The 13,551-nt window shown below is 43.1% G+C and overlaps 1 protein-coding gene across 2 annotated transcripts in view; it reads left to right on the top strand.

Annotated features, from left to right (window-relative positions):
* Nucleotides 1–13,551, top strand: part of prima1 (proline rich membrane anchor 1) — a 139,484-nt gene that overhangs the window by 61,314 nt on the left and 64,619 nt on the right. The window contains exon 4 of one of the 2 annotated variants that reach the window (XM_033027738.1): nt 5,011–5,818. The exons of the other annotated variant lie outside the window; for it this stretch is intronic. Coding sequence (XP_032883629.1) covers nt 5,011–5,110 — 100 coding nt within the window. The 3' untranslated portion in view covers nt 5,111–5,818. Of the gene's footprint in view, nt 1–5,010; nt 5,819–13,551 lie in introns of those variants that run through there. 2 annotated transcript variants of the gene reach the window in all.

The raw sequence follows: 13,551 nt of genomic DNA on the forward strand, positions 1-13,551 counted from the left end.
GCTCCCAATATTGGCTTTTACACTCTATCTCAAAACACATGACAATAATAAACCAAACTAAACATTAAGAATTCTGTACTTCTAAATATGTTAATTGTGTCATCTTACTGTTTTGCCATAGTTATGTAATTATTAAAGTATCACAGTAATATTTGTTCCTGTCTTGGTTTCCATCTTTGTTTTTATCTTGTGCCATTTCAAAATGCATTTTTATTTTAGTATTTTGAGTCCTTTTCTCTCTCTTTCCTGTGTATCACATCACCATCTTTATTGATATTGGTTTTGGATCATTGCTGTCACATGTACCAAGATACAGTGAAAAGCGATGGTTTGCATGCTTTTCAGTTAAATCATTCTATACACGAGTGTAATAAGTAGTGCAAGGAGAAATGGAGAAAAATCCTACACCCACAATGAGGTAGGTTGGAAGATTGGGACTACACTCTAACTTATGGGAGAACATTCAGAAGCTTGATGACAGAAGGGAAGAAACTTCCTGAAGCTGCAAGGAACTGCAGATGCTAGTTTACAAACCTAGACAAAGTGGTGGAGTAGCTCAACAGGTTCGGCAGCATGTCCGGAGGACATGGATAGGTGACGTTTCGGGACAGGACCCTTCTGCAGACCTACTGCGGTGGTGGGGGAGGAGAAAGCTGGAAGAGAGGTGGGTGTGGGACAAAGCCTGGCAAGTGATAGGATAGAATGGACACAAAATGCTGGAGTAACTCAGTGGGGCAGGCAGCATAACTGGATTGAAGGAATGGGTGACTTTTTGGGTCTGAAGAAGGGTTTTGATCAGAAAAATCACCCATTCCTTTTATCCAGAGATGCTGCATGCCCTGCTGAGTTACTCCAGCATTTTGTGTCTATATCTTCGGTTTAAACCAGCATCTGCAGTTCAAGTTCAAGTTCAAGTGAGTTTATTGTCATGTGTCCCTGTATAGGACAATTAAATTCTTGCTTTGCTTAAGCACACAGAAAATAGTAGGCATTTACTACAAAACAGATACATGTGTCCATATACCATGATATAAATATATACACACATGAATAAATAAACTGGTAAAGTGCAAATAACAGAAAGTGGTTATTAATAATCAGAGTTTTGTCCGAGCCAGGTTTAATAGCCTGATGGCTGTGGGGAAGTAGCTATTCCTGAACCTGGTTGTTGCAGTCTTCAGGCTCCTGTACCTTCTACCTGAAGCTAGCAGGGAGATGAGTGTGTGGCCAGGATGGTGTGGGTCTTTGATGATACTGCCAGCCTTTTTGAGGCAGCGACTGCGATAAATCCCCTCGATGGAAGGAAGGTCAGAGCCGATGATGGACTGGGCAGTGTTTACTACTTTTTGTAGTCTTTTCCTCTCCAGGGCGCTCAAATTGCCGAACCAAGCCACGATGCAACCGGTCAGTATGCTATCGACTGTGCACCTGTAGAAGTTAGAGAGAGTCTTCCTTGACAATCCGACTCTCCGTAATCTTCTCAGGAAGTAGAGGCGCTGATGAGCTTTTTGATAATTGCGTTAGTGTTCTCGGACCAGGAAAGATCTTCCTACAACAAGTGATAGGTGAATATAGGTCAGGGAGAATTTTGACTGGCAGATGGTTTGACAAAGAACAGAAATGAAAAAAACAAAAAGTGAGATAAGGTGACAAGGATAGAAGTGGGAAGGTAGAGGAAGGAATATAGGTGGAGGAGGAAGGAGAAATAAGTTGCCATCCAGGTAGGGCATGAGGAAGTGAAAGGGGGGACAATGAGGAAGGGGTGTTCCTGCAGTTCTGTTGTAGTTAATGGTTGCACTTGCCAGTTTAGTGCCTGTAGGCCAGTAAAGCCATGGGAGCCACAGTGACGAAAAGGTCAATTCTATATATAATGCCAGAAAACTGCTCGACTGATGTCAGATCCTACTGGTTTAGTAGTTTAGTTTAGAGACAGTACGGAAACAGGCCCATTAGCCCACTGAGTCCACACCGACAAGCGACCCCAGCACATTAACCCTATTCTGCACACATTGGGGACAATTTTACACTTATGCCAATTCAATGAACCTACAAACCTGTACGTCTTTGGAGTGTGGGAGGAAACCGAGGATCTCGGAGAAAACCCACGCAGTCACGGGGAGAACGTGCAAGCTCCGTACAGACAGCACCAGTAGTCGAGATCAAGCCCGCGGTCTCCAGCGCTGTAAGGCAGCAACTCTACCACTGTGCCACAGTACCATTCATTAACACTCTTAAGGGTGTGGAACTAAATGCCCTTTATAGGCAGTTTTAGGTACCTACGTGTAATTTAAGTTAGATACTACATAGTTGATTTTTAATGTCCTCAAGATGACCAAGCAAGTTTTTGCTTTGCTGGTGTTGTGCTCATCCCTAGAACAAAGTTCAAATGCCAGATGCACACTAAAGAATGTCAACCTCAATGACTTTAACCAACTTCAGAAAGCATCAAACATTTATGGAACCGTTACAACAGAGATGTTATCAATGAGTCTATGAATGAGGTGTTATCAACGAGCTTATGAAGGATGATTTCTTCAGGCAGTGCTGCCAAGGTGGGGGAAGGCCATGGAATGGAGATACAGGTGCACAACCTTTTATCCGAAGATCCAAATAACGAAAACCTCCGAATAGCGGCCATTTTTTCGGTCCTTGAAGAAAGGTCCTTGAAAACGTTCACCGAGGGCGGCCCGCAGAGGTGACAGCGGAACCTCCGGTCGGTCCTCGAAGAAAGGGGAACTAAATCCCCATTCATAAAAGAGAAGGTGAGGGTATATTGCGCGGGAGGGTTAATAATTGACAATATGCTGCTGCCTGCCCGCTGAATTAAAAAGTTCCCACGGTAGACTCACGATATACAATGTTTCGTGAGTCTTGCGTGGGAACTTTTTAACTCAGCGGGGCAGGCAGCAGCAGATTGTCGCTCGCTTCAGTATCACCCCACCTACACCCCTCTGCTTCCCGGCCATGTGTGTGACCCCTTCCCTCCCCTCTCCAGCTCCCCGCTCATTGCACCGGCGCGGGGGCTTTGCACTGTCTTCACGTCGGCGATTGCAGCAGGACCGTGTCAGGACCAATTGGACACCGACCACCGCAAGCACGGAGATCCCAGAGACCCACAGCCAACAGCAGCCCAGCCCAGCCCCACTCCAACTACAGAGGAACCTGGGTTGCGGATGACGGGGCGCAGCTCGGGGCGTCGTAGGGGCCCATCGGGGAGCGGCCACTCAAAGCCACGCCGGGAGATGTAGGGCCCTGCCCTGGTCTTGATGTTGGAGCCCCCGGCGGGCGCTAGCAAGTCCGCGGCAATTTACAGCCGCGCCGGGCGTTGTAAGGCCCCCCTCCAGGTCACTCTCAACCTCTATGATGTTTGCTCTCAACCCCGTAATTCGGGCGGGAGAAGTCGCCGCTGCCGGTGCCCCGCAAAGCAGTCTCCCACCGGAGACCCGCGAGCTCCCGGTGTCACCATCCACCGGAGTCGGGTCGCAGCAGCTCGCCCCCGCAGCTCTCCACGCTCCGAAGCTGGCTAGCTCCACGGAGGTAGGTCCGTAGGTCCACAGCTCCCACCGCCGCCCACCGACCCCCAGGCCCACTGCAAGCACGGAGATCCCAGAGACCCACAGCCAGCAGCAACTCCAGCCCAGCCCCGCTCCAACTCCAGAGGAACACGTAGGGGCAGAAGCTGATGGTGTGCAAGGTACGTCTTGTTCTTGGGGTGGCGGATGAGGGGGCGCAGCTCGGGCTGTGGGCGAACTGCCACTTGTCGCTGTAGCGGCCAAAGATCATAGAGGAGCTCCTCTATGATCTTTGGTAGCGGCCCATCGGGGAGCGGATTCCTCTGGAGTTGGAGGGGGAGGGGGGTATTGTGCTGTTTGATCGCCCCCTGCTATCCCAGGGACAGGGAGACACAGCGGCTTTTTAGACTGGTGGGCAATCACTTCCAAAGTTCTGCCCACACAGTCAGTACACTTCTCCTACACTGTATTTCATACAAACATTTATTCTGCAAGAAAAAACGACATTGAAGACTCAAACTCGCGATCGAGTAACTGCCAGGATCAAGGCGCAAACTCGCGACCTTGCGGATATGAGCCGAGCACTCTACCACTGAGCCAGCCATTAAAATCTCCGCTAAAAAAATTCCATTCCGAAGACCGACAAATTCTGAATTACGAAAAGTGTCTGGTCCCAAGGCTTTCGGATAAAAGGTTGTGCACCTGTATTTTCTTCTGTTGAGCATGTTATACACCGATGGATGTTTTTGCCTGTCCACTCTGCATACTCCCAGTAACCTTTGACTCTTTGAAATTATGTTATTCACAGCTGTGGAAGCTGCCATCGACTATAATCAAGGCAGAAATGAACAGAATTGCAGCCTTCAACTAGTCTAAGGGATTAAAGTAATTAATTCTAACTTGCAGCAAGAAAGTAAAGCTGAAGCCAAGCCAGGTCAGATCAGCCATGATCTTCATGGCAGAAAAATTTGAAGGGCCTATTCCCACTCTTATTTCTGATGTTCTTACAAAATAAAATTATGCCACAGATTCCTTGTTTGGACCTGAAGTAAGCTTTATTAAAAGGAAAAGAAAAATCAAATTTCTGAGGTGTAATAAATTATTTAATGTGTCGTATTCTACACCAGGCTGCTTTAAATGGATGCATTCATACATTGCAGAACCTTTGGAAAGTATTCATACTAACTACTTGCTAGGATGAGGGGCTGCTGACAGCAGTCTAATATGCATGGATAACACATTAAGTACTTTTGCAACAAATTTTGTTCCTGCCAAGCATTTTAGTAATACATTTACATGAGGGAGTGGAAAGAAAAAGATGAATTGTGAAAGCTTTCCTCATTTAATTAATTAACCAATGCTCAAGTTTCTTTTTCTCAAAATAGTGGAAAATTCACCTAACCCTTCCTAAGAGTATTAAGTTCACGTAACTAATAAGTACTGACAATTAACACTTTTTTCCTTTCTGTTTTGTTTTTCCTTCCCGCACTGCAATTAGGAAGCCCATGCGGAAAGAAGAGAATGGGACAAGTCGAGCTGAATATGCAATGACTGCCCAAAACAACAAAATGGCGGACAGAAATAGCGTACTCATTTAAACTTTAAAAGGGAAGCATCACCACCAAGTTGTTTCGAGATAGGAGTTTAGTGTGAAATGCACACTTACATGTGTGCTAAGTTTGGGGGAAAGAAAAGTCTTCTGAGGATAAGGACCTAATTTCAAACAAAAGTGAACACACATATTCCGAGCAGAGAAGCAGCCTGCCCTTCAGTCCAGTTGACTAATAAGGTGGAGGACAAAGCTGCCGATCAAATATGAGACAAGACCTCACAAAAGGCATAACTGTTGCTTGTAGCGTCCATGAAAAGCGATAAATCAAGATGTCTTTGTACCCAGGTGAATCTCAACTTGTTCTTACAAACATTCAATAAATTCCAAATGTTATTACAATTAATTTGGCACCAGAAGCGCTGATGTTGGAGTCTTTACCTGCACAAATAAAACAGGTCACAATGAAAGAGGAGAAGATCACTTCCATAAAGCCAACGGACCAACAAAGAACATGGCCGTCCATCAGGCCAGGCACATTTGCAGGCTGATTGACTATGCAATCCCTTTCTTGAAGACATCTCATCGAAATGTACCCATCCATTCAGAAAACATAGCCAGTCAGGTTTTGTGTACGACCTTTCAAACAGGTGCTTTTTATTCTTTGTTGGCATATCATAATTTAATCGATAAAGCCTTTTCTACACTGGCCAGTCTGAAGTTCTTTTAAATCACAATAAAGTGTTTGATCAAAATTCACAAATTTGGTAAAACACCAAGTTATTTTTGCCTCAAGACCAGGTCATGTGATTTATATTTCATCAGGTCAAATGTTTAATTTCTATGATAAATATGAAATAGAAGTGGAAGTAAACCATATTGCCTTGTAGATTTCCTCCCACTTTTTTTTCCTCCTGGTCTCCCACTTTCCCCATTCAAAAATCATTGGCTATTCCTCCCAGGTCTACTTTCCAGCCTGATGAATGTCCAATGTGCTGAAAGTCTGAGTCTTGAATATACATGATCACCAAGCATGGGAGGTGCATGGTGACACAAGAATCCCAAAGATTCACTAAATCCTTAAAGATATCTCATCTCAGTCCGAATTTGGCGACTGCTTGCCCTGAAACTGTTCCCTCCAGTTCTAAACTCTCCAGCCAAATGAAGCCACCTCAAAGTATCTACCCTGCCAATTTCATAATGGAAACAAGTTTTTCAATGAAATCCCCATTGTTCTGCTTAAACCTCAGTGAGAATACGTTAATCTTTTTTTCAAACTCTTCTCCTAGGACAATCCATATCCCAGAAATGAACCTTATCATTTCTTCTGTACTGCTGACAAGGTAACTCTTGCAATTTGGACAAAGTCCACTCCGTCCTTTTATGCAGGTCAATAAACTTACTTAGGGGAGCAGCAAAGATCCTGCTTGCTCTCCAGTAGTAATGGTTTGCCGATCTAAAAATTTAATTTGGTCCTTTTTATGAACCTTTATTTTTATGCATCAATCTTTTATGCATTATCTTTTCAAATTACTTTTTAAACAATAGTACTCCATTCCTTCTTACTAATCTGGGCTTTGAAAATGACCTCTGCCTAATTACAGTTTATTTTACAACATCTTTACTAATAGCTAGCTGCCCTTCCAACTTTGTCAGACCAATTGATCACCAGTTCCCTATTATCTCTCTCACTTTTTTAATTAATAACTTTTGCCTTTCTTTCAAACGAATGAGCATATTACAGAGCCTTATTAGTAATTTTGGAAGGTCATCTTTAATGAATCTGCTGTATGCAGATGCTAGGAAGCAGGCCATTAGATCCAAAGAATTTTAACTGCCATTAGCCCCCTAATATCTCTTTTTGCTTTAGGTTTTCACTCTCATTGAAACCTTCTTTGCCCTATATTGCTGGTTAACTTGTGGAAACAAGGACCTGCAGGTGCTGGTTTACCAAAGAAAGACACAAAACACTCAGCGGGGTCAGACAGCATCCCCGGAGAATATGGACAGTGATGTTTTGGGTCAGGACTGGTCTGAAGATCAGGGTCCCAACCTGAAATATCACCCGAGTTACTCCAGTGTTTTGTGTCTTTCCTTGCTGGTAAACTTACTGTTTTCTGCAGTAAAAACACAAATATATTAGTTTTAAGCCTCAAATATTTCCTTTTTGCATGTCATTATTATTATGTCAATAAATATTATTGTAAGATTATTCCACCACACTGCCCCTGCATCCTCATTTATCATAGTTGACCTCTGATTGTAGAACAGAGTACCATGATCTTTTGTTTTGTTTAACATCACAAAACCAGGATGAACCACTTTTTGTCACAGAAAGTACAATCAGACGGTGCTTATCATTACTCAAAGTGCTCCTTTACTCCATGGTCTTGACCTTCCATTTTATTGTTACAGCCACGCTATGTGAATCCTCCCCTACTTTTTATTTAATAAAATGCATAGATGGCCATCCACAACACACATTATCAAACATCCCCATCCCAGCCTGGTGTATCTGGAGTTTGTCCCAACAGAATTGCTCTCTCCCCAGAATATATTGAAGACCCTGCAGCATTCTTCAAACCACAGATTTAACATTCTGATCTGTTCCACTCTCTGTCAGTGTGTGTGTGTGTGTGTGTGTGTGTGTGCGTGTGTGCGTGTGTGCGTGTGTGCGTGTGTGCGTGTGTGCGTGCGTGCGTGCGTGCGTGCGTGCGTGCGTGTGTGTGTGTGTGTGTGTGTGTGTGGTTTAGATGTTAATTCAGAGATTAAATTTGTGAGATTGTATTTTTTTACTTTCAATCCTGATCGTTTAAATTATTTTTGGCAGAAGCTTAGGCTATGTTCTTCCAATGAGCTGTACTTCATTGTCAGACTTTGAAAATAATCTTGCTACATTAAACATTATTGGCAGAACAGGTTAAATACGATTATTCAGAATGACAGATTTTATCTCGCCTTATTATTTAAGTGATTTTTCCTTTTTGTAGATTTTTTAATATATAATTTTCAACAAAGTTAACTTTCTGCTTTTTTAATCCAATTGTATTGAATGCAAATGAAGTCTTTGGGATTCAATATTCTTTTACTAAACGATGACTGAAGTTTGAAAGGTGATTTTCAATGTACACATTTCTACAATTGGCTTCAAAACCAAATGCGGTCCAGTGTAAAAAAGGCTTTAGCTTATTCAGCTAAAATACATCTAACTGTAGCATTTTGTAAAACCAAAGCCATAATCCAAAGCTTTCCATTTAATTAAGAAACAATTATCATTTTCTGTGGTATCTGGTTAATAATATACACTACTGGTTTAAGTTATCCAAATCTTAACTTGTACTTCCCGTAACTACTTTCATTCATGTTCACGAATGATATGTGATAACATTGTGGCTTATTACATATTCCACATACAAAAGCAAGAATGTACATAGAATGAATGTAAGAATGATCAGCATGGCATTGGTTCAGGACTAACTCCCTGACTGCATTCTTCTAAACAGTTTTCTAAGTATTTAGAAGCATGTAAGAGTAACGGGACATTGTGAAAATATATCATTAGTACATATCTGTTGTAACTTCTGCAATGGTGAAAAAAAAACTTTGTGAAGATGATCAGACTAATATTGCTTGCATCAACATTTACAAGTGTTACTAGTGGCTACTAGTGTAGTCAGATGCATTGTGGCCCTATTACATTCACAGCAAGGTTTATAAATGTTAAGAAAATTCATTCCAACCCAAATCCTTTCAGTGTTCTTTTGCCATCGAACCACTTCTCAATGTTTCCCAGAGATATTGATGAGGGGGACAATTCTGTCACAGAAAGTACAATAAACTTGAGGCTTAGTTTCCTACATTTGCAGTGATCCAGCACTGGTGAATTTGTAGGCCAGTGGATAAATGCAGAAGGGGATACTAGAAGCAAGAAACCTGACTCAGCTGGTGACGCTGCAACACAGGACTATATGCGTTCAGAACAACACGCATATCATTGCAATATATGGGGGCTAAGCAATCTCACAACCAGCAGATCAGACCAATGACCAATGACCAATGATCTGCAGCCCAGCTACTCTAGTTGTGAAGGAGATGCAGGCTGCAAGAACATGTCCATACTCACTGGTGACAAGTCCAAGCAGGCGAGAGTTTAGGTTAGAAATACAGAGCAGAAACAGGTCCTTTGGCCCACCGAGTCCGCTCCGACAGCGATCCCCGTACTTTCACACTATCCCCCGCCCTAGGGATAATTTACATTTATACCAAGCCAATTAACCTACAAACTTGTCTGTCTTTGGAGTGTGGGAGGAAATCGAAGATCTTGGAGAAAACCCACGTGGTCACAGGGAGAACATACAAACTCCGTACAGACAGCACCCGTAGTCAGGATCGAACCTGGGTCTTTGACACTGTATGGCAGCAACTCTACCGCTGTGCCACCATGCTGCCCTAAGTTCTAAATACATTTTAATTCTTGACCATGTTCTGTGAGAAATGTTGATGATCTATCTTGGCTTCCTCCTAAGATTTCCATCTTCACAAAACCCTGTCCTCCGGGACTTTGACTTAATCCATGAGATATCAGAAAATGGGAGCAAGCACTGGATACAGGAAAGGCTGTGTATCCAGACAAAATTTCCACCATAATGTGGAAGACCTATGTTCTTTTCCCAGCCACCTATCTAGCCAGATCTTCCAATGCAGTCACTGATATCTACCCAATTAGGTGGAGAATTGGTGAGGTGTCTCCTGTTCAACATAAAAACAGACCTGTCAAATTCAGCCAATTGCCATCCATTCCGCTAACTCACAAACATCAGCAAGCTAATAGAAGAAATATTCCACTGTGGTATCAGACAGTATTTATTCTCCAATAACATGGCCTGCAGATGCTCAGTTTGGTATGACCAAGACCATTTACTTCCATGCCTCATCACATTGGTCCAAACGTGAACTAAAGAGCTGAATTGAAGAAGATGTAGTGAGAGTGACTACTCTTGATATCAGGCACCATTTGACCAACTGTGGCCCCAAGGACCCCGTATAACATTGGGGTCAATGGTTATCAAGGGGGAACACAATCCAATGCTGGTGATGCTTACTGGTCAACAATTGAAAATTATTGTGGTTAAGGGAGGTCAGTCATCCTAGAACCTAATGGAATGTTGGCCTTCATAACAAGAGGATTTCAGTATAGGAGTAAAGAGGTTGTTCTGCAGTTGTATAGGGTACTGGTAAGACCACATCTGGAGTATTGTGTTTTGGTCTCCGAATTTGAGGAAGGACATCCTTGTGATTGAGGCAGTGCAGCGTAGGTTCACGAGATTGATCCCTGGGATGGCGGGACTGTCATATGAGGAAAGATTGAAAAGATTAGGCTTGTATTCACTGGAGTTTAGAAGGATGAGGGGAGATCTTATATAAACATAAAATTATAAAAGGACTGGACAAGCTAAATGCAGGAAAAATGTTCCCAATGTTGGGCGAGTCTAGAACCAGGGGCCACAGTCTTAGAATAAAGGGGAAGCCATTTAAGACATGATCACAATGAATGGCGGTGCTGGCTCGAATGGCCTCCTCCTGCACCTATTTTCTATGTTTCTAACCCTGACATCATTGCACTGGTTCCCAAGAATAGTCTCCTCAGCCCAACCATCTGCAGGTGCTTTATCAAAAACCTTCCTTCCTTTATAAGGTCAAACGTGCAGATGTTTGCTGATGATTTAACAATGTATAATTCCATTTGCAACTCCACAGCAATCGAAACAGCCCATAACCATATGCAACAATGTTCAAGTATAGGCAGATAAGTATAGGCAGGTAAAATTTGCATCACAAAATTCCAGAGGAATGGCCATGCCTTACAAGAGAGAGTCTGGCCGCCTACCCTCAATATTCACTGGCTTTACCGTGTCCAGCTGTGGCAGCAGCCTGGAGATCATCACCAGCCAGAAATTCAACTGGATCATAGATACTGTGGCAGGTCAGGAGTTCCAAAGCTTTTCTGCAAGGTGCAAATAAGGAGCAAGAATTGAATACTCTCCACTTAGTTCCACCAATACTCAAAATAAGTCGTCTACATCTAGGCAAGGCAACTTGCTTGACAAGTACCTGATCTCCGACCCTTAAAATCGATACCCGATCTTCTACCCTAAACATTTATTCCCTCCACCATGGTGAAGCATGACTAGACTGTGTACTGCCTTTAAAATATATTGTAGTTTATTTAGGCTACTCTGACAGCAGAAATCTCAAAGGCAGCAGATGAACAATGAAACCACCATGAACTAACTCCTGCCGAATCTCACAATCTGTCACCTTTCCTTCACCATCAGTGGATCTAAATTCCCTCCAACAGCACCATGAGGGTACCTTCACACAAAAAAACTTTTGGCAGTTCAAAGAGGTGGCTTAACACCATCTACTCAAGTAAAATTAGTGCTGAGCAACAAACGCAATACCCAACATTTAGTCTTGTTTCAGTTCATGTCACTGATAAGTCCACAATCCCTCTACCCAACCCACTAAGGATAAACACACACATGCACCATTTACACATGTTCCAGAGTCCCAGTCATACCCAATGTGTTACTACCAGCTCTGACATTCAGTAGTTCTTGTTTATTTTTTTATGTAAACATGCAGCTCGCGTTCTATTAAATTCTGTCTGGTTGTGATATTCAGACAACTCGAAACTAAATAACCAACCCCCTGAAATAACATTTGAGCATTTCCTCTCAAGAAATTGAAATATACTTTAACATTATTTACAATATTACAGGAGCTTCCAAGGCAAGGTGTCCTGACCCAAAGTAAGTAAGTAAGTAAGTTTATTGGCCAAGTATTCACATACAAGGAATTTGCCTTGGTGCTCCACCCACAAGTAACAACATGACATACAATGACAGTTACGAATGACTCAGAAAACACTTAAACATTAATAATAATAAAACATTAATGATAAAACACCATTGATCAAGCATGTGAACCAACAAAATACCAGATCAAAGGGAGGCTACAGATTTTTAGCTGTCGAGTAGAGCAACTACTCGTGGATAAAAACTGTTTTTATGTCTGGCTGTGGCAGCTTTGACAGTCCGGAGTCGCCTTCCAGAGGGAAGTGATTCAAAGAGTTTGTGGCCAGGGTGAGAGGGGTCAGAGATGATCTTGCCCGCGCGCTTCCTGGCCCTTGCAGTGTACAGTTCATCAATGGAGGGAAGGTTGCATCCAATAACCTTCTCAGCTGATCGGATGATTCGCTGCAGCCTCCAGGTGTCGTGCTTGGTGGCTGAACCAAACCAGACCATGATGGAGAAGGTGAGGACAGACTCTACGATGGCCGTGTAGAATTGGACCATCATTGCCTGAGGCAGATTTTGCTTCCTCAGCTGCTGTAGGAAGTACATCCTCTGTTGTGCCTTTTTGACTGTGGAGTCGATGGTAGCCCCCCACTTAAGGTCCTTGGAGATTGTGGTTCCCAGGAACTTAAAAGTCTCTACAGAAGTGACTACAATCAATTCCACTGTCTTAAGAGCATTGAGCTCTAGGTTGTTGCTACGGCACCAGGACGCCAGCTGTGACACTTCCTGTCTGTAGGCAGATTCCTCGCCATCCTGGATCAGTCCAATCAGGGTTGTGTCGTCCGCAAACTTGAGAAGCTTGACAGAGGTGTCTGTGGAGGTTCAGTCGTTGGTGTAGAGAGAGTACGTAGCCTTGCGGTGCTCCTATGCTGACGATTGTCCAAAACGTTACCCATCCTTTTTCTCCAGAGATGATACCTGATCTGCTGAGTACGAGTCTCAGGGGTTAAGGGGAGAAGGCAGGAGAATGAAGTTAGGAGGGAGAGATAGATCAGCCATGATTGAATGGAGGAGTAGACTTAATGGGCCGAATGGCCTAAATCTGCTCCTATCACTTATGACATGAGTTACTTTTTGTCTATGAGGAGTCATAATATTGGTTGCAACTAATACTAGTCTCAATCCCCATCGAATGAGAAAATGATGCAAGATTAGAAACATTGCATGGCAACAGCATACTGGACCTGTAGTGGAGCCATTTTCTATATTGCAGTGGTCTAATGATACCAAATTGCATATGATATTTAGAAAACAATAGCAGTGCGCAGTTGTTTAGCGAGATAGATTGCTGTCGATTGTTTTATATACTTATCTTGAGAGGACACCAGGGAAAGAATGATGGTGCAATAGCATTACAATATAGGTTCTACAGTAGACGTCACTCAGGGTCACTGCATTCTAGCTTCTCACTGATTCTGCAAGAAATGTATTTCCAATATTAGATTTGATGCCAGCAAGTGATTAGGTGGCTACATTTAATAGAGCGTCTAATTCACAGCTCTAGCAATCCAGGTTCAATCCTGACCTCAGGTGCTGACAGTGTGGAGTTTGCACATTCTCCCTATGACCAGAAGTATTTCCTCCGGGTGCTGCAGTTTCCTTCGTATTCAAAAGATGTGCATGTTCTTGA

Source organism: Amblyraja radiata, chromosome 9 (assembly GCF_010909765.2).
Source record: "Amblyraja radiata isolate CabotCenter1 chromosome 9, sAmbRad1.1.pri, whole genome shotgun sequence".
NCBI lineage: Eukaryota > Metazoa > Chordata > Chondrichthyes > Rajiformes > Rajidae > Amblyraja > Amblyraja radiata.